Below are 25,160 nucleotides of genomic sequence, written 5' to 3' on the forward strand. Positions count from 1 at the left end.
TTTAGAGTGGCAGGGAGGCTGTTCCAGAGGGAGGCCCCAGCCGAAGACAGAGATCTACCCTCAGATCGTTTCTTTGAAAAACGACTGACCCTGAGGGAGTTAGAGGTAGAGGAGCAAAGAGCTTGAGAGGGGAGGTATTTGCGGAGGGACAACTGAAGGTATTTTGGACCCAGGCCCCAGAAAGCCATGTGGACAATGCAGAGGGTTTCGAATTTAATCATTGCATCCACTGGGAGCCAATGGAGAGATTTCAGAGCTGGAGAGATACGATCCCAGGGCTTGAGGCAAAGGACAAAAGTCTCGCAGTCCTGTTCTGGATTAGTTGCAGAGGGCGGAGAGTAGAGGCAGGTAGATTTAGAAAGAGGCTGTTACAATAGACCAACAAAGCGAGAACCAGATCTTCGGATACCATGCGCTTCTGGGGGAAGGAGAGGAAAGGCAGAGTACCTCTGAGGAGGTGCAGTAGGAAATTTGACTTTTTAGAGACCTCAGAGATGTGGGCGGAGAAGGAAAGGGTTGAGTCAAAGATGACCCAAGGTTCTTAGCCTCGCAGGTGGGGGTAGGAGGAGGGCCAAGGGAGGCCGGCCAGGGAGTGAGGGGAAAGGATGGTGAAGGTGTGCCGATGAGGGGGATCTCCGTCTTGCTGGCATTCAGACAAAGATCATTGGCAGCACACCAATCTTGAATGGCAGTTAGGCAATCAGAGATGAGAGAGGGAGAGGAGGTGGCAGAGGGCAGCCTGAAAATGAGTTGAGTGTCGTCAGCGTAGCACTGGAAATTTGAGTAGAAAGTGGCAATGCAGTCGGCGAGAGTTGCCAGGTATTGGTTGAAAAGCCAGGGCGAGAGGGTAGACCCCTGGGGAACACCACAGGTAGAGAGGAAGATAGATGAAAGGAAGGACCCAAGTTGGACCTGGGAGGGTCGGTCTGAGTGGAAAGAGGTCAGCCAGGCCAGAGCCTAATCAGTGATACCCAGGTTTACACAGAGACGGTTGAGCAGGATGGTATGGTTGACCGTGTCGAAGGCAGAAGAGAGATCGAGGAGGATGAGGACAGAGGGAATGTTAGAGTCAAGGTTGGAGAGCAGATCTTCACGGATGTTCAGGAGAGCGGTTTTCGTGCTTCTGGCAGCTCTGAAGCCAGACTGGTGGTCATGGAGAAAACCAACAGAATTGGAATGAAAGTTAAGCTGAGAGATGGCCAACTTTTCCAGGGGTTTGCCCAGAAATGGAGTAATGGAAATTAGGCGATAGTTAGCTGGACAAGAAGGATCAGCTTTGGGTTTCGTGAGAAGAAGATGCACAAGGGAGTGCTTCCGAGGGGAGGGGAAGGATCCTGAGGCAAAGGAGTGGTTGCAAAAATCAACAAGGGCTGGAGCGAGGGTGTCAATGTGGTCCTTGATGGTTTTAGAGGAACAGGGATAAACCTGTTTTGACGAGGCTTTCCTAGATCGGACTTGTCTAGCGACCTCGTCAGGGGAGAAAAGTGGAAAGGATGAGAAGGATGATGGGGGGGTATGGGGCGTGGCCTGGCAGCCATGGAGTAGGCTGTGACTCCATTGTGCTCCGTGATCCGGCAATTGTTTTTATGTAACGTATGCTACCAGTCAATTAACTATTACATAGAAATAATAGCAGGGGTGTCCGAAGGTGACGGGAAGAAGATGCATCTACCCGCAAGCGAATATGAAGAGGAATGCGGGAGATCTGATACATTGTATCACAGCTTGAAGGTGGCCGTATGAAGATAAAATGGCGGCCGCGACAGAACAAAGGGACCCGTGAGACCAGATAGATTGAAGAGAGGACCAGCGAAGGCCGGGTTGGGGCTGCGCTGACAAGTGTAAACAGCGGAACCCTGAGGAAAGGGCAGGCTGAGGCACGTAGAGGCGCTGCGGGAGGAGTGCGTGGTAGCTGATTGCCGCAGCAAGACGCAACTGCGGACCTGCCCCCCGGTGTGGGTGAGGAGCGCCGAATCGTATCCAGCAGTGATGCCGGCACCTACCCACCTCACACAATGTTCCTCCCGGGCCTTTACTCTATACTACTGAGAATCATTCTCCACATCACCAATTCCGCATGCCTGCCCAGCTCACCCCTTAACTTGACCAGCCTAGGCACCACATCACCCACTCTTACAGAGCCCAGCACCACAATCATGCTTACCCTACTCGCTCCCCCATGCCTTTCGGACAAGCTGACCAGATTACGATCCAGACTTCCCAAAATACACGAGCCTAGAGCCAGGGACTCCACACAATCCATACTCACATACCGAACATCCAGTAGCACCTGCGCTAACCTTACGCTAAAAAAACCTGAACCTAAACCCGTCAACTCCACTACAACTAACAACAGAGCGCTCATCACGGCAACCACCCCCACCCCTGCCAAAGCCAATACCCTACCTATAAAAGGTGCTCTCATCAACGCACGCTCCATGATTGCCCATGCCACGGACATCGCTGATCTCATTTTAGCTGAAGATCTAGACCTCCTAGCCATAACAGAGTCCTGGCTTCATGCAGCCGCATGCCCAGCCCTTTCGCTAGCCATCCCCACTGATTACACCATCATCCGAGCGGACAGAACTGAAGCTAAAGGCAGAGGTTTGGCCATCATTGCCAAGACCCACCTTAACATCAGACTTAACTCCGCTACACACCTCCCATCATGCGAATCACTCACAGCCAAGCTACCCACTGCCAACTCCCAAACAATATCCATTCACTTACTATACAGACCGCCTGGACCCCTGGGATCTTTCGAGGAAGACCTCAATGGCATCCTTACCGACAACCTAAAATACTCCTCACAATGCCTCCTCCTAGGAGACTTCAATTTAGGCTACAAAGACCCCAAAGACAATCAAGCCACTCTCATCACTAACACCTTGTCTGAACTAGGCTTCACACAAAAAGTAACCAGCCCCATCCATAACAAAGGGAGAATCCTTGACTGGATAGCAGACTACAACTGTGCCGTATCGATCACTAACAACACTCCCCAATCCTGGACCGACCACCATCTCCTCTCCTTCTCACTTGAGGCCTCAAGCCCTACAACCAACATGGCACTAGCCGCAGCCATCCCCACGAGAAGCAAAAAAAATATTACAGTAGAAAAACTGATCCCGCTCATTCTTCCTACACTTAGCCAACTCCAAGACTCTAATCCCTATGACCTCGTAGAAGGATATAACAACACCATGCGCATAGCCTTAGACGCCATTGCACCATTGAAACTTAGAAAATCCAAACCAAAAAAGCACCTCAACCAATGGTTCTCCAGCCATTTTAAAACCCTTAGATTGGAAAAGCGTAAACTGGAACAAGTCTGGAGACAATCTCCGACAGACCATAACAAACTACTGCTTAACAAAATAATGGCCAACTATAAAAAAGAAATCATAGCGGCCAAACAAGAATCCTATAACCAGAGAATCTCACAATCCAATTCCAGCTCCAGAGAATTATTTACTATCCTGAAAGAATTGGAAACCCCGGTAACAATCCCAGATACTTGTGTTAAAAACAAACAATGGTGCACCAGTGTCCAAAATGCACTAAACAACAAAGTCACTGGCCTTCAAACAAAAATTAAAAACAAGAAAGACTCCCTCACCAATCTCACCAACCCCATCAACGCCCACTCGAGCCCTCCACCCTCACACCACACACCCAACACTGCTCGCTTCAGCTTTTCCAAAGTCTCTTCTCTCGAAGTAGAAAAAATCATTCTTGGCCTTAAACCCTCCAATTGCAAAGGCGACCTCTGCCCTCCACAAATCATTAAAGACGCGGCAAGAGACCTCTCGCCATTCATCATCAGACTCATCAATGCCTCTTTTTCCTCAGGAACAGTCCCCGGTAACCTCAAAGAGTCCTGGGTCCTCCCTCTCCTCAAAAAACCCTCCCTCGACCCGTCCATCCCAACCAACTACAGACCGATTACCACTGTCCCATTCCTGCTCAAGATACTAGACAAGACAGCATACCAACAAATCCAAAAATATCTTGAAACAAACCACCTTCTAGGAATAAGACAATCCGGCTTCAAACCCCAACATGGAACTGAAACCGCCCTGATAGATCTGAAAGCCCAAATAGACGTCCTTAGAGATAATGGGAAAACTGCATTACTACTCTTGTTAGACCTCTCCGCGGCGTTTGACCTAGTTGACCATAAAATCCTATGTAATCATTTAGACTCAGCTGCCCACTTTTCACAAGAAGCCATCAGTTGGATTGGGTCATTCCTCAACAACAGATCCATGAGAGTCTTCTCCCCCTCTGCCGCCGCCGAACCCATCCCGTGTGGAGTCCCACAGGGCTCGTGCGTCTCCCCCACTCTGTACAACGTGTTCACGAAGCCCCTGTTTGATGATTTAGATGGCCTGGGTATCACCTACACTAACTACGCCGATGATCCACAGATCTTCATCCCGTTGACGGGAGATTACAACCAGGATTTGGCCTTGGTGAACAAGGTGTATCTCATCATCCAGGCATGGATGGCTTCGCACAGTCTATGCCTGAATGATGACAAAACTGAACTCATCACCCTTGGTTCCACTTCCAACCTAACCAAACTCGACCACAACTACGCCAACTTCATCATAGACGGGAACCTAATCAAGATTTCCAAAGAAGTAAAAACTCTAGGAATATACCTCGACTCCTCCCTAACCTTCCACAAACAGGTTAGCTCGATGGCATCCTCTACGGCCTACACATGTAAGCTTATAAGAGCAGCCAAACCCTTCCTCTCCACCCACAGCTGCACTACACTAGCCAGAGCATTGGTATTATCCAAACTGGACTATTGTAACGCCCTCTACATAGGAGCCACCAAGCAAATCACCAACAAAATTCAGATGTTACAAAACAACGCTCTTAGGGCAGCGCTCAATATTCCCAGGAGGGAACACATTTCCAATATCAGGAAATCCCATAACTGGCTCAGCACAACAGACAAAATCCTGCTTAAAGTAGCATCGCTCACCCACAAATGCCTGAATAACGCTGCCCCACGCTATCTGGCAGACAGAATATGCAAACACACCCCCATTAGACCCACCAGAACCTCCAATGCTAATCTGCTCACTGTCCCCAGATTTAAACGCACCAAAATGGGTGGCAACAGCTTCCAGGTGAAAGCACCTCAACACTGGAACTCCTTACCACCATCGCTGAGAACTCCCCAATCTTACTCACTTTTTAGACGCAACTACATCCATTGGTTAAAGAACACGAACCATTAACACCTCTAACACCACACGGCTGCTCTCCGTATTGCATGCTTTAAGTAAATCTGTAAATTTGTAATATTAAATTTGTAAATATTTGTAATTCTTTAAATATATTTACTGCATTATCTCCTGCCAAACTGTACACATGTTCCTTCATTGTCACACCTTAATTATGTAATGTAAAGTATAAGCAACCTGTAACCAAGCTTTGAATAACCTTGCTGCTCATGCGCCCTCATACCCTCGGGTCTGGTGCGCAATACAAATGAATAAACTAAACTAAACTAAACCGCGCACGCATTGATAGTGTGTGCAGCTGCCAGCGACAACTATCATCAGATCCAGGGAGGGAGTGAAGGCTCGCGGCCGCGACTATAAGCCGGGTTGAGGATACTGAGGAGCTCAACCTGGGCACCCGTGAATGCGTTGCCGGCGAGATACGCGCTCGGCCAGCAGCCAACGAGGTACGGAGAAGAGACTCAACTAATAAGCAGCGCAGTACGGTGAAGAGCTGCCGGGAGAAGCTGCCAAATCGTGTTCTGCGAGGATGCCGGCACCGCGCGCACATGAATAGTGTGTGCGGCTGCTGGTGACAATTATTATCGGATCCAGGGAGGAAGCGAAGGCTAGCGGACCGCGTCTGTAAGCCGAATTACGGAGACTGAAGAGCACAACTCAGGCACCCGAAAACACGTTGCCTGCGGGATACGAGCTCGCCCAGCAGCCAAAGAGGTACGGATAATCTAATAAGCAGCGCAGTACATGCGGTGAGCTGCGTGGCGTTGAATTGAGCTGATTCGCTCTGTGTCGCTCCCCTGTGGGCTGGTGGCACAGCGCCAAGCGATGTAAGATGGGGAGACCCGGCACATTGCGAGGCCTTTGAAGAAGGCACCCAGACCCTAATACGGCGCCTATAAGTGCTGTGTGTGACAACGTTTTGCAAGGCCTGTGAGGAAATAAGGGCCTGCGGACTGCGACTGTAAACCGGGTTCAGGGTGCACCACCTGGGCACCGAACAGTACATAGTCTGCGGTACATGCGCCCAGTCGGCAGACAACGGGACAGAGAAAGGGGGCCTGACTAATAAGCAGCGCGGTACAAGCTGTGAGCCGCGGTGCACTCACGTGGGCTGGTTCGTGCTGAGCTGCTCCCCTGTGGGCTGGCAGCACAGAGCCACGCGATGTAAGATGGGGAGACCCTGCACATTGCAAGGCCTTATAGAAGGCACCCAGACCCCAGTATTGCGCCCGGAGTGACTCAGCACCGCTACTGTGGGGCAGGGCGGACTGCACCCCTTCAAGGACCCAATACGAGCCAGGGGTGGAGGCGCGGCGGTAAATTGAGCGTGTGGGAAATAATAAATGCGCACTGGGGTGGTCTGGAAGTCAGCCTGGGCAAAGGTATGTGTGGCAACAATGTAGATGACTTGGATGAGCAGCATCTGCTACTGAAAACGAAGATACGTGGGAGAGCACAACCCACCTGGAATCTAAGTGCAGCGCACACTGCTGCATGCTGCGGCTCTTTGAAGGCTACGTGTCTGGGCCCGGATTGCCCGGGTGTCGCTGTGGAGCTGTGGGAACGGACTTGGAGCGACACAAAGGGGCCCGAAACTGAACACACAAACAGGACCGCATTATGTTGGTTAAAGGACTCAGGGCTAAAAGCAAACTACCCACGATGGACGCCCTTGCTAAAACGCGACAAACTACCGCTGCCCCGGTGTCGGGCCCAGCAGCGGTCTCCGCGGGTGACACTCCAGGGAGAGAAAATCATCAGGTCCTCGAGGCGATAACTGAGCTGAGGAACACATGGGGGACAGCAATGGCGGAACTACGAATGGCCTTAGAGGACAAGATTGATGCAGTGGGAATTGAAGTTACCCTGCTATGACAGGATGTCAGGACACTGTCGGAAAAAACAAGTGGACTGGAGATTGCGGTGAAAGCGAATACAGAAACTAGTACGAACAATACTAAGGAAGTCCACATATTGAAGCAGCAAGTAGCTAACCTGGAGAACCGAGCAGAGGAAGCGGAGGGGAGGGCGAGGAGGAACAACATCCGAGTAATCGGCTTGCCGGAGGGGGAGGAGGGCCAGGACCCCACGGACTATGTGGAGAACATGATCCTGCAAGAGATAGGAGCGGACAAGTTGTCACAAGGGTTTACTGTCAAACGAGCACATCGGGCCCTGACGAGAAAACCACGACCCGGGGCCCCTCCTCGAGCGATAATTGCGAAAATATTAAACTATAAAGGCAGAGAAAAAATCCTGGAATATTTTCGTAAAGGTGGGATGATTGAAAGGGCATTTACTAACATTACGGCATATCCTGACTACACAATGTTAGTGCAAAGGCAGAGATACAGCTATGTGGCAGTCAAGAGGAGACTGCGCGTCGCTGGGATCAAATACATGTTGTTGTACCCTGCAAGGCTAAAAGTCTTCCACAAAAGTAAAGTGTTCTTTTTGGAAACCCCGGAGGATGCGACGGCATGGCTGGACCTGCAGGGCTGCCCAGATCGAGAGGAAGAACAAGACCGTGAGAAGCGCGACAAATGAGAGGGATGCAGTAAAATCAGTGGGGGGCTGAGCAGAGGGGAGCCCATTATGTCATGTTTCAATATCCGAACTGCATTATGTCACTTTTGGACCTATCGACCCTGTTGGACTGGAATATAGATAATAAGAAGTACAGATTTGACTGGGAAATACTAACAGCAATAAACAGGAGCAATAGAATGGAGGCAGTCTACCCCCCCCAAGAATTAGTAGTAAGACAGCCGCTAGGGCTGCTCGACCCTACTGAGCTGCGAGTACGGGCTATTGCCAGAAAGGGCTAAATGCGGGGGTGCCTGAGATCCAGGGATGGAGCTGGGCAACAGTTGGGGTGGGTGTTGTTGGGATGGGATAGGGAGGCGGGAGGTTGGGGGGTTGGGGAGTTTGTTGTGTTTGGGGTGTTTGTAGTTAGGGGAAGTTTGAAGGGGAGAACGAGCCTATGTAGCCGGAGATGGCAGTGGTATCTGGACCGCATTAGTGGAAGGGGAAAGGGAACTCTAATGAGCCATGGGGGCCTTAAAATAATTACATGGAATGTCAGGGGACTTAATAGTTATCTAAAGAGGAACAAGGTTATGTTGTACCTGCGCAGACAGAAGATACACATTGCGTTATTGCAGGAGACTCACCTGACGAGGGAAAAGATGGAGATGGTTGCGAAGAAGTGGAAAGGGGTGGTTGCGGGCTCGACATATTCTGCATATGCTAGAGGAGTGCTCACTTGGGTGGCGCCGCATGTCCCATTTCAACTGTTGCAGGAAAAGGCAGAAACAGATGGTAGGATGGTCATACTGAGGGGATTGGTGGAAAATAAGGAGATAAACATTGTAAATACATATGCCCCCAATCAGAATACGGCAGCATATTTCAGAACCCTGGGTACTAACCTTAGCATGTGTATGGGGAGCGCGGTGATCTGGGGTGGGGATTTTAACTGTGTACTAAACCCCAGAGTAGATAGATCAGACGGGAAGATTGATAGACCCGCCCCAGCGGTTAAAGCACTGAAGACACTACTAGACGACTTTGGTCTGGCAGATGTGTGGAGAACGAGACATCCCCAAGAAAGACAATACTCGCACTATTCTGCCCCGCAGCGGCTACATACGAGACTGGACTATGTCTTTGCCACGTCAGAGGTAATTACTGAGATTACTCAGGTGAAATATAAAGCGAGGGTCCTTTCGGACCACTCGCCCCTCGTTCTCGGGTGGCAATACTGCCCCACGAGGGCAAGGATTCCGACATGGCGCCTCAGGGCAGAGGCACTCAAAGACCCCTGTTTTAGAGAAGACATAAGGGAGGAGATTATGAACTACTCTGAGACAAATACGGGTAGCGTGGACTCGGCAAGCACATTATGGGAAGCCTTCAAGGTGGTGGTGCGAGGTGCAGCCATAGCAAAATCAAAGGGCCTGCAGGGCGGGATCTTGGCTGACCTACAGGAAACAGAAAAGGAACTGGAAAAGGCATTGAAGGGGGGAGGTGACATGGAAAGTGACATGGAGTTGATACTTGCACTGCAGCAGAAATGTGCAGAGCAATGGGAAAGATTGTGCAACCTCAACTATAAAAAATATATAGAGAGGCAGCATGCGGGAGGAGATAAAACAGGAAGGCTTCTGACATGGTTGTATAAGAGCGAAACATCCAGATCCCCGATTAGAACGATAACGAGAGAAGATGGTAGTGTAGCTGACACCCAAGAGGGAGTTAATCAGGAATTTGCAGATTATTATAGGTCACTTTATGGAAATAAGGAGGGAAGTAGTCATGGATAGATAACGGAAACACTGGAGGACATAGGACTGCCCAAGATAAGTGCTGAGGAAAGAGAGGAGCTAGATGCACCGATTACTTTGGAGGAGTTGGGAGAATTGGTGAGGCAGCTGCCTACTAGTAAGACTGCAGGGGCGGACGGGCTCCCCTAGTGAATTTTATAAAGTATATAAGGATGAAGTGCTCCCCCCAATTTTAGAAATGTTAAATGAAGCGTTTGAAGTGGGACGGCTGCCGGAGTCACTTAGAGAGACGATCATAATACTGCTTCCCAAACCCAACAAGCCTGGGCATAGTTGTGGCTCCTACATACCCCTGTCGATGTTGAACCAAGAAAGCAAGATATTAACGGCTGTCTTGGCAAACAGACTGCGGAGAATTATTGCCAAGCTAATACACCCCGACCAAACGGGCTATGTCCCGAATAGAAAGATAACTCATAATCACAGACGGCTCCAACGGGTCGGGTCATTGAATGGGGAAGTAAGAACGAAGGCGAAATGGCAATTGTGTCCTTGGACGCGATAAAGGCTTTCGATTCGGTCAAGTGGCCATGGTTGCTGGCAGCCCTGGCAGGCTATGGTATGGGACCTGGATACATAAGGTGAGCGGAGATACTATATAGCGAACCGCTGGCTAGGGTCAAAACAGGATCAGTAATATCCGAAAGATGGCAGCTCAGTAGAGGCACCAGACAAGGGTGCCCATGGTCCCCAATGCTCTATATACTAGCCCTAGAACCCCTAGCAATATACCTTAGGCAACAATACGATACTATAGGTATCGAGATAGGAGGGGAACGACACTTGATCTCCTTATATGCAGATGACCTGCTGCTGTACTTGAGGCACCCGGAGGAAAATCTCCAGTACATCCTGGAAGTGATGGACAGATACGCGGGGTTGTCGGGTATAGCGGTGAATCCACAAAAATCTAGTATTTTCCCACTAGGCAGTTATAAGGGAGTCCCTGTGGGACGGTTGCCAGTGTTACAAACACCATTGTCGGTTGGTACGTTCCGGTACCATGGGATAGATGTGTACCACACAGTGGAAGAGGAGCACAGGCACAATACCGAGTTAGCCATTGAGAGAATCGAGAAGTGTATGCAATTCTGGGTGAGGTTACCCCTAGCAATAATGGGACGGGGGGCAATGCTTAAAATGGTGGTCCTACCTAGGCTCTTACACTATTTTGGGAATATTGCATACCTAATACCCAAGAAGTTTGTCACTAAACTGAACAGCATGTGTAGGGATTTCCTGTGGCATGGTACCCGGAATAGGGTGGCACTATGGAAGCTGCAGAACTTTTATGAAGGAGGGGGGATAAAACTGCCTAATTATGAGGTTTATTATGTAGCGAGCCAGCTGCAATATATTGCCAAAATGCTCTCAGATGAACAGACCCCCGAATCTAGGTTGTTTGGACAGGATTGTGCCCCGTTTTACTTAAAAGAGATGATCTGGTTGTCCAGGTCAGAAATAGAAGAGCACCCTAAGATGATGATGCTGGGTTGGAAGATCTGGCGCCGAGCATGCCAGATGATGGGAAACCCATTCCCATGCTCCCCGCAGGTACCACTATTTGCACTAATAGTGTATCACAACGGATGGGTAACCCCTAAACCATGGAACTGGGAAACAACAAAATAGCACGAGAAAACCCCGGAAGGGGAAAGAAGTTCACATGGAAAAGTACTATATTAGTCAGAGTACTCAATTGTAAAAACTAGAGGCAAAGAAGAGGAGGAAGCTCAGACATAGATATTCACATTTTAATTTTTAATTTATTATCATAGTAAAATCGCATGATATATAAACATCTAAACATCAATGAAAAGGAAGAATTAATTTATGTATAAAATTGTTGTCAAATCTCATGCCTCGAAATATTCAGACACAATTAAACTACCACAATTCATAACCTTGTATTGATCGAGGTAAAAACATCACTGTCTCATTTATAAGTTGCATTCAAAGGATAGAATTGCTGTAAACCCAATTAATAATTGAGTGCTGATTGCAAACGAATGCTAACCAGGAAATAAAGTGCTGGATGCAAAAAAAGTGCTAAGTGCTAAACTACCACAATTCATAACCTTGTATTGATCGAGGTAAAAACATCACTGTCTCATTTATAAGTTGCATTCAAAAGATAGAATTGCTGTAAACCCAATTAATAATTGAGTGCTGATTGCAAACGAATGCTAACCAGGAAATAGAGTGCTGGATGCAGAAAAAGTGCTAAGTGCCTACTGTACATACTGTGCATAGATGATCTTGAAATATCAAAACAGTTTCGGCGAATTCAGCCTATCTGGTTCAATTAAACGAACCAGTAGTCGCCTTCTTCAGGGCGCACTATGTATTAAAGATATAAACCTAGAACATACTAATGCATGAGTATCAATATATCATTCAGTAGTTCTCGTAGATAAAATCTTTGTGTGATTCATAAGGGCTTGATTGTGGATCTGGAGTCTGTTTTGAAGACGTAGACCCTAAGTTGGTCCAAGATAGTGGTGCCGCAAAATAATTTTGATTCGATCCGCCACCCGAGCTGGACTGGTGATGCAAATTAATTCACATCTTAAAATGATTTGAACTCTTGATCGAAGCCATAAGGGACCCAGTTCTGGAAAAAAGAATCAGGAATGTTCCCGCTGGGCTGTCCGGAATATTCCAAAATCGGTGTAAGCTCAAGCCAGGAGAAGAGGCCAACGGTTTCGGGACCGTAGAAGAAAATAGCCGTGGGTGCAAACCCCGGAGTACGCCTTTACTCTCGCCTCTGTAGACGGCCGCTGGAATCTCGCGCGAGATTCTCCTGGCTTGAGCTTACACCGATTTTGGAATATTCCGGACAGCCCAGCGGGAACATTCCTGATTCTTTTTTCCAGAACTGGGTCCCTTATGGCTTCGATCAAGAGTTCAAATCATTTTAAGATGTGAATTAATTTGCATCACCAGTCCAGCTCGGGTGGCGGATCGAATCAAAATTATTTTGCGGCACCACTATCTTGGACCAACTTAGGGTCTACGTCTTCAAAACAGACTCCAGATCCACAATCAAGCCCTTATGAATCACACAAAGATTTTATCTACGAGAACTACTGAATGATATATTGATACTCATGCATTAGTATGTTCTAGGTTTATATCTTTAATACATAGTGCGCCCTGAAGAAGGCGACTACTGGTTCGTTTAATTGAACCAGATAGGCTGAATTCGCCGAAACTGTTTTGATATTTCAAGATCATCTATGCACAGTATGTACAGTAGGCACTTAGCACTTTTTCTGCATCCAGCACTTTATTTCCTGGTTAGCATTCGTTTGCAATCAGCACTCAATTATTAATTGGGTTTACAGCAATTCTATCTTTTGAATGCAACTTATAAATGAGACAGTGATGTTTTTACCTCGATCAATACAAGGTTATGAATTGTGGTAGTTTAGCACTTAGCACTTTTTTTGCATCCAGCACTTTATTTCCTGGTTAGCATTCGTTTGCAATCAGCACTCAATTATTAATTGGGTTTACAGCAATTCTATCCTTTGAATGCAACTTATAAATGAGACAGTGATGTTTTTACCTCGATCAATACAAGGTTATGAATTGTGGTAGTTTAATTGTGTCTGAATATTTCGAGGCATGAGATTTGACAACAATTTTATACATAAATTAATTCTTCCTTTTCATTGATGTTTAGATGTTTATATATCATGCGATTTTACTATGATAATAAATTAAAAATTAAAATGTGAATATCTATGTCTGAGCTTCCTCCTCTTCTTTGCCTCTAGTTTTTACAATTGAGTACTCTGACTAATATAGTACTTTTCCATGTGAACTTCTTTCCCCTTCCGGGGTTTTCTCGTACCACTATTTGCACTGGCAGGGGGAGATAGGCAGCTGAGGATGATAATTAGGAACCACTGGGAGTCGTTGGGGTTAGTGACGATGGGAGATATCTGGTGAGAGGGGACTATCATAGGTTTTGAAGTGCTGAAGTGCGGGATGTGGAAACGTGCCCTGGGGTACCACAAGAAGGTGTCAAGAAATGCGAGCCTAAAACAGATACAACTATATATCACGCCCAGGGCATATATGACACCCCAGAGTATATCTAGATTTGAAAATGCTGGGAGAAGCATGTCCCAAATGTGACAAAGAAATGCTGGCATGGTACACATGTTTTGGTCATGCCCGGTAATTGAACGCTTCTGGGGTGAAATAGCGCAGAAACTAGCGGAAAAGGGGGTCACAATGGTTATTGATACGGCTTGGGCATGCTTGCTGGGGGGGTTCCCTAGATCGCAGAAACTTAAGCATTTTAGTAAATTGAAAGATTTAGCATATGTGCTTGCAAAGAGAAGGATCGCCATGGGATGGAAGACATGTCACAGGCCACGGGTGGAGGTGTGGTGGAAGGAGTTGCAGAAATGGGCGGAGGCAGAAACCACAGTATGGCAAGAGGCGAGCGCTGTGGGGGGAGAGGGGGAGGCAGGAATCCTGATGGCATGGAAATCAATAATAGCAGAATTGTTCGAAACTCTACAGGATCTGACAGAATCCACTTATAGTGAGACCCAACCGCGCGAAGCGGATACAGAGAGCGTGGAACAAATAGGCTCGCAAGGGAGGGTGGGATAAGGGGAGCAGTGGCTAAAATTGTGTAAAGGAAAAAATTAACTGTTGATATTTGCACTGCAAGTTTGGTTTGTATTGTTTTTGTTTGAATAAACCAATAAAATTATGTTAAAAAAAGGATGGTGGGGGTTGGCTAAAGGAGGGTCAGCAAGCACAGATGGAGAGGGGAGAGGAGTGGTGGAGGTGGAGGGGGTGGACAGTATGTCCTGGGTTTTTGAAAGAAGTGAGAGGCAAGGGCATTGCAAAGAGCCTGTGTGGCAACAAGAGGGGTAGAGACTGCAGCAGGTTTGGACAGCTCCTTGCAGATTTTAGAGAGTTCGGCCGAGTTGTTAGATGCCGCAGAGACACGGCAGAGACACGAGCTTGAATGTGGACTCTCTTCTTGGTGAGAACAGAGTCGGTATTGCCTTTGTAGCAGGTGACAGGCCAGTTTGTCAGAGGATAAAACCTTCTATGCATCACATTTCAGTTTTCGTGGGAAGCCGACTGTCAGTAAAAAAAAAGCAAAACTTAGGCAGTGAGTCAGCCACAGGCATGTGCCTGTGATGTCACTTCCTGTAATGCCACTTTGCATGACATCACCTGGGTCAAAGGTTGCACAATAAGGTTCAGCCCCCTTCCCTCGATACATTTAGGAGTTGGCACCCCTGGTCATGTTCTCTTGCCAGTTGCTCACACATGCACACACAAACATGCTACTGGTCCCTGTTATACATACAAGTGCGTCAGGCTCTTCAGTCCCCGGAAGGTTTGTCGCGACAGAGCTTGGATGTCGTTGTTCTCTATGAATCTGAAAAGAGATCAAAGCAAGAGCTTCTGTGTTATGCCTTCCCTTGAAAGTATCTCATGTTGAACATCCCCCATACCTTATTGGGCCAAATAACAAGGTTGTGACATGAATCCAATTTTACAGAAAATAATGCGCAATAAAATATGGAGGACGATTGTTCTGCGTTATTTATCTGTGACATTCGGATGTCCACGATTTGCATGAATTCAAAATGTCAGCGGGAAAAAAAAAAGTTATTTTGCCGAAAATAACTTTAGGTTTTGTCTCCCGCAGACATTTGTTGTAACCTGCTCCCCCCACCCCTTTACTTACCTACTTGCGACACACTGCGTTGTGTGTCGCGATTCTGCCATCCCTCTGCGATGCTGGTTCCCTTCAGTGACGTGCATGGTAAACGGCGCCGCAAGGTCCTTTTTTTTCTTTTTTTTTGCAACTTAATTATTTAGATCGCGGGGGACACCCCCGCAACCCCTGATGTGAGTGTTATGAACAAAGGTGCCACCATCGCCGCTCCACTTGTTCACTACAATCGCATCGAATGGACGATCATTTCACGTCCTGACATCCCAAGATTGGAATACCCTGCCGCTGCCTCTGTGTTTGGAGACTTGCTACTCGCCGTTCCGTAAGCGCTTAAAAACGCACCTATTTGACTGACATTCACTCATTTGGACGTATTTTCTCTCCTAGTGCTCGGGGGATGTGTAACACCCTGATGCTTGCAAGCTTTGGCGCATTACAAATAAATAAAATGGTAGATTTGATCGAAATTGTTCGAGTGTTCGAAATTTTCGTTCAGCCGAAATTCGATCAAATCTATCATTCTTTTTTTTTCTTAAATTTGTATACGTACTCCGTGACATTTAGCACAGCAATATTGCATATGCTTTAAATCTACAGATGAACACAGCCTGTGGCTGTGATCCTCGGGGTAATATGCTCATGAGAACTAGGCTGGATAATCAGCCACAGGTAACACTGAGCAGAGTAATAATCTATACTCATCGTTCGCATTAAATTGTAACAATTTACAACACTGTACATTAAAATCGTCATAATAATGTACAGCAACAATTCATGGGGGTAATTCCGAACAGTGGTGATATTTAGGGATATACGTACAGAACACTATCCCATGGTTATTCTGTACAGAGTAATACTGTATAGAATGCTCTTCCAAAGAGTAATGCTTCATCTATATATATATATGTGTGTGTAGGAGTATACACAGAGTGACTAGGAGCCTCCACAGCATTCTGCTCGTCTACATAGACAACCACATGGGCATTGGAGAGAAAGTGCTCTGCTGCTTTGTGTCCTACCACCCTGAGTTTAACCAGATGGATACCTCCGGATCCCCACCTCTCTCTAGCTGCCATGTTTAGAGTCCCACAGGGGTCCATCCTCTCACCATGATCATCCACCTCTAAACGCAGCCCTGAGAACGCTCTGTAACAGCCACAACATCCACATCAACCAGCACGCAAACTATAAACTTCACCTAAAAGCATCATCCATGGACTCAATGCATGCCACGCCATGATGTAGACCTAGATATCAAATGTCTCAAATGGAATTCCCACTAATACATAATCCCTGCTTCTCACCAATAATTCTGGCTGCCCCCAACCCAGACCAGGCTGTCTGCCAAGAATCTGAAGGGGTTCACCTTGCAGCCGACACCGTGTACCAAGTCTCCGGGATTGCACATAGACAGCCGCCTTTCCGTCATAGCACTCATAGGGAAGGCATCTCAGAGAGCATGGTACCAACTATTCCTGTGGAAAACCAAGCCCTTCTTAGCGCGCACCTGCTTCAGATCCACTGTACAGTACAGGCCCTAGTTCTGATCACTGGCCTAACCTCCTTCACCCTAGATCGTATGAAAAGCGTCCTTCATGCCACTGCGCGCATCAAAGGTCTCCACAAATTCAATGACCTAATGCCCACACTCATCAAAATCCTCTGGCTACCCGTGCAGACACACCCCATCTTCAAAGACAGTTGCATCATATGAAAAGCTGTCACCATGCATGCTCCCTCCAATTCACCATCTCTGGTAGTCAGCACATCAACAGGAGACAGCACCTGGCCGACTACAGCACCGGAAATGCAAAAGAGAAAGAACCAGAAAACAAGCATTCATATTCTGTTTCTCACTGAGAAACCTACACCCTGGAATTGGGACGTCTGTTCAACTCACTGGGTGAAAGCCATCTACATCCTCGCGACCCTGGTGTATGGCCTCCTGCCTGGTTGGTAAGCAATACACTCATCTTGTTGCTTCTTCAAACAATTCCTTTAGCCTTATGTCTTTGTCCATGACATGTTTAAAAGAGTAAACCAGTTCATGTGATTGGTTCAAGGACAGTGTAATGCTGTCTTGCTGTACGACATACAGCTATGTTCTGAGCTACAAATGTAGATGCCCCCAGAGTAAGTTTGATGCTGCCCCACCCGGTTTTCAGAGGACTGTTAGACAGACAACTTATTCTTGCATCTTGGAGCAGGGAGAGCTCAAAGAACCGGGCATTGCCAGTAAGAAGCTTGTCCGTAGATCTCTTTGGGGAAGCAGCGGAACTCTTCTTCTCTACAGCTGCACCCATATCCATTTTGTTGTAACCTGACCATGAACACTCGGATCCAGGACACAGTACAGAGCCCAAGAAGGTCTAAAGAGGTGTCTTCTCTTTGAGATGTGACTAGTCCTACATTGTTTGGAGTGCTTGGACCACCAGTCCTCCTTCTCTCCCAGAAAAGCAACGCCACTCCATTCACCGCCAGGATAGTTGTGAGCTGTGCCCACCCCCTATTCTTGTGACTGCATAAGGGCCGTGGATGTGGATGAGAATGAAGTTTGTGGTAGGGCCAAGTCCAGAGTGCACCCCATAATCTAGATCCTCCAGTGGGCAGTGTGGGCAGCCTTGGTGTACACCCCGACATCATCTTTATCCGCAGCACCTTCTGGAACTTTGGCTGCTCCATAGACTTCCCTGTAAGCCATGGAGGAAGCACTCCCATTGCTGAGCTGAAAGCACCAAGGAACCGCCAACCCTGACACGATAGCCTGTTAAGGAAAGTGTAGTCTTTCAATAAATGAATAGTAGCACCGGCAAAGTCTGGTTTCGGCTACCTTACTTTTGGTATATTTTGAGTGGGGCTTTTGAGAAACATTTTTAATTCTGTTATAAGCCACTTGGCTGATTTTAAATGATATTGTTGTGTATGTGTTACTTAAAGTGCCATATCATTTCTCAAAAGCCCACCAAGTATTCTAAGTGGTTTACCGGAATGTTCAGTTTGGCACCCATTGGCGAGCATGAGCTATTCGAGCCCCAGCTTTTACTTTATATTAATGGCCACACTTTCAGGTCTGACTGAAGGCATCCAGAGCTATTGTAATAGACAGAAAAAGAGAACCAGAAAAGTCTAGGCATGCCAAGAAGATGGTGCAGCAGTTTTGGAGGTTGTTAAATGTGTCTTCTTCCACAAAGGAGTCCTCGTGTTAAGGTTGGCAGGCAGAAGGAATATGCGGACCAACCCCTCTTCCCCACCAAGAACACCGTCCCACAGTGACTGGCCACCACTTCCTGCTACCACCTGCCGCACGCCCACTTCCTCTTGTTCCTCTTCGCCCTATTCTTTACTGGGAGTCTGGGTGAATAGGCATACAGCAGGACTGGGAGGAATGAAAGCTTCTCTGCTTCATCTGCAGGTCACCATCCTCCCCAATGTTACAACAGGCCAAGGCAGAGTGAATGCTGGGATATGTATGAATATGTCTTAGGATCTGTGTCTGTGGTTCGCAAACAGTGGAATGGTTCCGCAGTTCTGGTTGGAAAATTCAAGGCCGCTTGACCCTAGAATGCTTTATCAATAGAGCCTAATTTCGAGTTGATGGTATCCCTGCTGTAATACCGCCCAAATGCAATAGCGTTAGCACCCACCGGTCCGCGGTATTACCGCTGGATCACGAGTTGGGCATTCGCAGTAAATCCCCATTCCCCATTGGGTCCATTGGGTCCATTGGATCCAAGGGGGCATTTCCAACGCTAATAACGCGTGCTAATACAGCCGGTGGTAATACAGGCAAAATACAGGCAAAAACATAGGCCGCTAAATGGGAGGTAAAACAGCCCATTTAGGGCCCAACTCGTGATAGGGCCAGACCTTAAATGCTGCGTTAATACCGTTACCACCGCATTTAAGGGCTACAGCCCAACTCGTGATGAGGCCCCATGTGTCATTTGTCATGCCCAACACAAAACTTGGAAATAAATAGAATAGTAATATCTCTCTGTTTTGTCCTTTCTGCACAAATGAAATTGAGAGCATTGTGCATTGTGCATTTTGTTTGAATTTTCCCTTATTATGTGGACTTAAGGAAAAACTATTTAAGACCGCCTTTTAGACTTCGCACAGTTAGATCGACCACAGAGGCATTGCTGCTCTGCAGTGCAGGCCAGGACTCCTCAGCAACCCACACAATGGGGAACTACCTGCTTCGGGCTGGGAGAAGGTGGACTCAGACTATGCCCAAGTAGAGGGGGAGGGAGAAGCAATTTCAAGAGTCTTGTGTGTGATCAATTCTGCATGAGCTGGCTATGAGTTTTTGAGACTGCACTTGTGTGTAAGTCTTAGCCGGCTATATTATGTCCCAGCCTGTTGTGATCAAAAAGATTTTTCAAAGCAGAATTATTATGGAGCCCATAGTTTCTAATGCATTTTAAGGTAACATGTAACACGTTCATTGATTCATGCACTACAGTATCGTACGTGAACTTGGGCCTTGCTTGTGTAGCATTTCAGGGGCACCCTGGTTATCAGGAACGGCCCATTTACAGTTTTGTTTTTTTAACTTTTGTTATGTATTTAATTTTTGTTACTCATGTATTGTGCATTTTAATGTTATATGTTGCTGTATCTACTGTGTATGATATGATATGGTATTTATAACGTGCCTATACAGAAGTGTTTCAAGGCGCGACGAGGCAGGGGAGGGAAAAAAAACTGTGGAAAGACAGACAAACGATCCTACTAGGCCAAGTGTCATTCAGATCGCGCAAGTGCAAGGGTAGGGAGAGAGGGAAAAGTGCCTGGGGGGAAGGGAGAGGGGGAAGTGCAGTACATGTACATATATAAATGCAAAATAACATAACATAGCATAACATGGGATAGAGGAATAAATACGATGGTAAAGCGGCCTGATGGTGGCAAGTGCAGAGTAGAGCAGACAAGTGCTGGTGGGGCTGTAGGGATACAGAAAAACAGTCCCTAAGTGCAGGGGTTTCCAGAGAGGCAGGGCAGGAGTGCAAAGGGTGGGACCTGGCCCCAAGGTCAGAAGGGGTCCAGGTAACCAGTGCAGATTCGGCCGGAAATTTCAGCAGGGGAGAGACGCAGAGAAAGCAGAAGCAAAGTGGAAGGTTTTGAGGTGTTTCCGGACCCGGAGATGGTTCTCCTCAAGTTTCAGGGAGGCAGGAAGGCTGTTCCAGAGGGAGGCCCCTACCGAAGAGAGAGATTGACCACCAACTTGTTGCTTGGCAAAGCAGCTGCGCATGAGGGAGTTGGAGGCAGATGAGGGAAGAGCCCGAGAAGGAAGGTATTTAGGAAGAGAGAGTTGAAGGTAAAGCAGCCCCAGGCCCCAGAAGGCCTTGTGGATAATGCAGAGGGTTTTGAACTTAATCCTTGCAGACACTGGGAGCCAGTGCAGAAATTTCAGTCCTGGAGAGATACGATCCCAGGGCTTGAGGCCAAGAGCAAGTCTCGCAGTCCTGTTTTGGATAGGTTGAAGAGGGCGGAGAGTAGAGGCAGGCAGATTTAGATGGAGGCTGTTGCAGTAGTCCAGCTTAGAGAGAACCAGGGCTCTAGAGACGGTGAGCTTCTGGGTGAAGGAGAGGAGGGGAAGAATACCTCTGAGGAGGTGCAGCTGGTAGTGTGACTTCTTAGAGACGTCGGAGATGTGAGGAGAGAAGGAGAGTGTGGAGTCAAAGATGACCCCAAGGTTTTTGGCCTTGCAGGTGGGAGCAGGAAGAGGGCCAAGAGAGGCCGGCTGAGAGCTGCAGGGAAGGAGGGAGAGGGTGTGCCGATGAGTAGAATCTCGGTCTTACTGGCATTAAGGCAGAGGTCATTTGCGGCACACCACTTCTGGATAGCAGACAGACAGTCAGCGATGAGGGAAGGAGAGAAGGAGGCCGAGGGTAGCCTAAGGATGAGCTGGGTATGCGGTGGGCAAGGAGTGCCAGGTATTGGTTGAATAGCCAAGGAGAGAGGTTAGACCCCTGGGGTACACCACAGGTAGAGAAAAAGATATCGGAGAGGAAGAACCCAAGTTGGACCTGGGACGGTCGGTCGGAGAGGAAAGAAGTCAGCCACGCCAGAGCCTGTCCTGTGATACCCAGGTTATCACGGAGACGGTTGAGCAGGATGGCGTGGTTGAGAGTGTCAAAGGCAGAAGAGAGATCAAGCAAGATGGGGACACACGGGGTGTTGGGATCAAGGTTGGAGAGCAGGTCTTCACGGATGTTCAGGAGAGCAGTTTCCGTGCTTCTGGCAGCTCTGAAGCCAGACTGATGGTCATGAAGACAACCAACAGATTTGGTGTGGAGATTAAGATGGGAGATGGCAGTTTCTCCAGGAGTTTGCCCAGGAAGGGAGTGATGGAGATTGGGCGATAGTTAGCTGGGCCAGAGGGGTCGGCAGAGGGTTTCTTAAGAAGGGGGTGCACAAGGGAGTGCTTCAGGGGGATGGGAAGACTTCAGTGGTGAAGGAGTGATTGCAGAAATCAGCCAGGGCAGGAGCCAGGGAGTCGATGTGGTCCTTGATAGTTTTGGAGGAACAGGGGTGAACCTGTTTTGATGAGACTTTCATAGATTGGACTTGTCGAGAAACCTCATCTGCAGAGAAAAGGGGAAAGGCAGAGAGGGAGGGGTGGTGCCAGCAGAAGGGTCAGAGGAAGAGCAGGGGATAGAGGGAGGGAGGCGAGAAGAGGACAGTGAGGACAGGATGTCCTGGGTCTTAGAAATTAAATGCGAAGCCAGTGACGTGCAGAGGGCCTGGGAGGGGACAGGAGAGGTAGAGACAGCAGCAAGATTGGCTAGTTCCTTGCAGATTTTAAAGAGTTCACTTGAGTTGTTAGATGCCGCAGAGATCCGGGCTTGGATATGGGCTCTCTTATTGGTGAGAACGGAGAGCCGATATTGCCGTTGCAGCAGGCGGCAGGCCAGTTTGTCAGAGGATGAACATGAAGCACGCCATTTCCTCTCTGCCACCCTGCACTTGCGTTTTAGGGTGACGAGATCAGAATCATACCAGGAGTTACACTTGGCTTTGAGCTTCAGGCGGATTCTCAAGACAGGGGCAAGGATATCAAGAGTATCAGATATAGCAGAGTGGAGCATGGAGAGGGCTGTGTCAGGGTGGGAGTCAGCCAAAGGGAGAGGAGGGGGTGAGAAGGTGACGGCAAAAGCCTCAACTGACACGTGCTTCATGGGACGGATGACCGTGAAGATGGGTGGCAGTGATGAAGGTGGCTTGGCCTGAGGGGTAGGGAGGGTGAGGTGGGAGGATAGGAGAAAGTGATCACTCCAGGAGAGAGGAGTGGAGAGAGGGACAGAGAGGGGAAGATCAGAGGAGATCAGGGCATCGAGAGTTTGCCCTGCAGAATAAGTCGGGCCAGAGGGGAGAATGGTGAGTGAGAGAGAGTCGCAGAGTTCACGAAAGTGTCCAGAGGGAGGACAGGAGGCATCCAAGTGGATGTTGAAGTTTCCCAGAAGGAGGAGTTGAGTGGTTGAGGTCAAGAGAGAGGAGGAGAGGTCCGCCCACTCGGAGAGGAAGGAGAAAATCTGACCAGGTGGCTGATAGATTTTAGCCACAGTAAGGGAATGGCTGGGAGAGAGAGAGAGAGACGGAAGACGAGGCATTCAAAAGAGGAGTAGGTCTGCGTAGGAGTGAGAGAGGCGGGAATCCACTCAGGGAAGATAAGGGCAACACCCCCACCAGAGCAGTTGGGCCTAGGCACTGAGAGGATCTTGTAGCCGTCCGGTAGGAGCGTGTCAAAGCTGGTTACAGAGTGAACCATGTCTCAGTGAGGCCGAGGACATCAAGATCAAGTTCTTCAAGAAGGCGGAAGATATCAGAGGAATGTTTGAAAGCAGAGCTAGAGTTAAGAGTGGCAATGTGGAGAAGGTTGCCATCCTTGAAGGACTTCCGGGGAGGGGTACAGATCAGAGGTACGTCCTGCGGAGGTGTAGAAGTGCCAGAGAGGGAGGAGAGTAGAGGAGGTCCCAGACACAGCCTGCACCCCTGCCCCCCCTTTCGAGATACCAGGAAAGTACTCGCCAAGGTATGTGACGTATGAGGAGCAGATGAACCAACAAAGAGCTGCACTGGGACTGTGCCCAGTGTATATTAGAAGAGCTGTACCTGTTGAAGCGCCCGTAACCAGACAGCCCTGGGCAGCACGGTACCCCATCAGACAACCATACCAGCCGCTGATATGAAACGATGAGTGTTTCCAGACTGTCCATGAGGAGACACAAAGAGCCCTGATGGAAGGCAAATGGTAACGAAACACGGGCATGGACAGACTCGCACATGGACAAAGGTAACTCGCCAGCACGAGCAGACATTAAATATAAATACAAGAGACACGAAAGACAAAACGATGCTGAACCATAAAAGAAACATAGCTGTGAACCCAGATGAAAGAATTGAACCAGCTAATGTGTGTAAATAGGCTCGGAACGCAAGAAGCTAAAGAAATCGATACTGCTTGCAATGCTTAGTAGAAGAATAGGGCGGCAAGCGCCATTCATATATCTACCTCAAATAAGGCACGCTATACAAGTGCGACTCCATTTTGTAAAAGTAGAAGTATGCCCAGGCGGCCGAGACCTAACAGGCTAGGTTTCACATCCCAGTCAGCCTGGAGAAAGAGCGGAATCGAAACTCAACAAAGGGCAGCTTTTGCCTGGGAAATCGAGGTCAGCCTAAGAAAAGGAGGAGAGCTTCAGTGAAGAAGAACTGAAACTTCAGAGCATACCAGCCTGCCCCATGAAGGTCAAGATAAGGAGGCCCGGGCAGGTGGTGGGGCCAAAAGGAGAATTAAATACACTAAAAGCTGGAAACTGAAGCAGAATCATGGTGAACTAACATGTGACCAGCCAGGCGCGAAGAAGTACCACCGTCTGATGTCATCCAGAACCCAGGATGCCATAACTTTTCCTGATAAGAGACTACAGTTTCGAGGCCATCCTCAGCCAACTAACTGACACATCGCCCTAAAACACTGATTCATGGAAAGGAGGCAGGGTGAATCCTGGGGCACTAGGCACCTTGGTGTCCATTCTGCATGCTGCTAATTAAAGTGGAGATTTATGTTTAGGGCTGTAACTTGCCCAATCACAATGGACCATGTAATCTAGGGTCCTATAGACACTGTAACCAATAGGATGTTGTAGTTGTAGTGACGTCCACCACGCGTGATGTAGAGGGATGAGCGTAGACGCCCACCCGATAAGAGTTAACCAATCCGCATGCTCTATTGCCATATACAGATAAAGCACCTACACTTAAGTTACCTTTCCTAACCAATTATATTGCATGATGATTTTTTATAGAATTGGACGTCAGTGATGATGAGTTTTGCCTATAATAATGACTTTTTGACTGAAGTTCGAGGAAGTCGGAGCGAGACAGGTGATCGCAGTCCTGCTGATTCCCATTTGTTTCCCTGTTTGATGTGCTTGTCATTAAACAGACTTCCCTTTGCCAAACCTCTTCTGAGTCTTCATTATTGAGTCGTGTTGGAGTAAGTGAATCCTGCACCCCCAGACCTCACATGGTGCAGCTATCTTGTCTTACAGGTACCAGAGGGTGCGCACTGACCCATTGTCCCGTCAGTGTAATTACGCCCTTCTGTACACTTGGTAGCGTGAGGATGGTTTCGCCCATTGATTATTGATTATATAATTCTAAGACGCCTTTAGACCGACGGCACGAAGTAACTCTAGGGGGGTTAATGACTCGAGTATAAGCTAAAAAGTGTTGCCGGGGGACACCCGTGATAAAACGAAGGATTATCAGGGGGGCACCTGAGATAAAAACGTAAGGATTACCGGGGGGGACACC

General features: G+C 48.1%; 1 protein-coding gene across 2 annotated transcripts in view; it reads right to left on the reverse strand.

Moving 5' to 3' along the window:
• LGI3 (leucine rich repeat LGI family member 3) overlaps positions 1-25,160 on the reverse strand; it is a 362,651-nt gene that overhangs the window by 139,073 nt on the left and 198,418 nt on the right. For both annotated transcript variants that reach the window (XM_069617743.1, XM_069617744.1), the window contains exon 4: positions 14,961-15,032. In XM_069617743.1, the coding sequence (XP_069473844.1) occupies positions 14,961-15,032 (72 nt within the window). The remainder of the gene's footprint in view (positions 1-14,960; positions 15,033-25,160) is intronic.

Source organism: Ambystoma mexicanum, chromosome 10, assembly GCF_040938575.1.
Source record: "Ambystoma mexicanum isolate Mex_15411 chromosome 10, UKY_AmexF1_1, whole genome shotgun sequence".
In the NCBI taxonomy this organism is placed as follows: Eukaryota; Metazoa; Chordata; class Amphibia; order Caudata; family Ambystomatidae; genus Ambystoma; species Ambystoma mexicanum.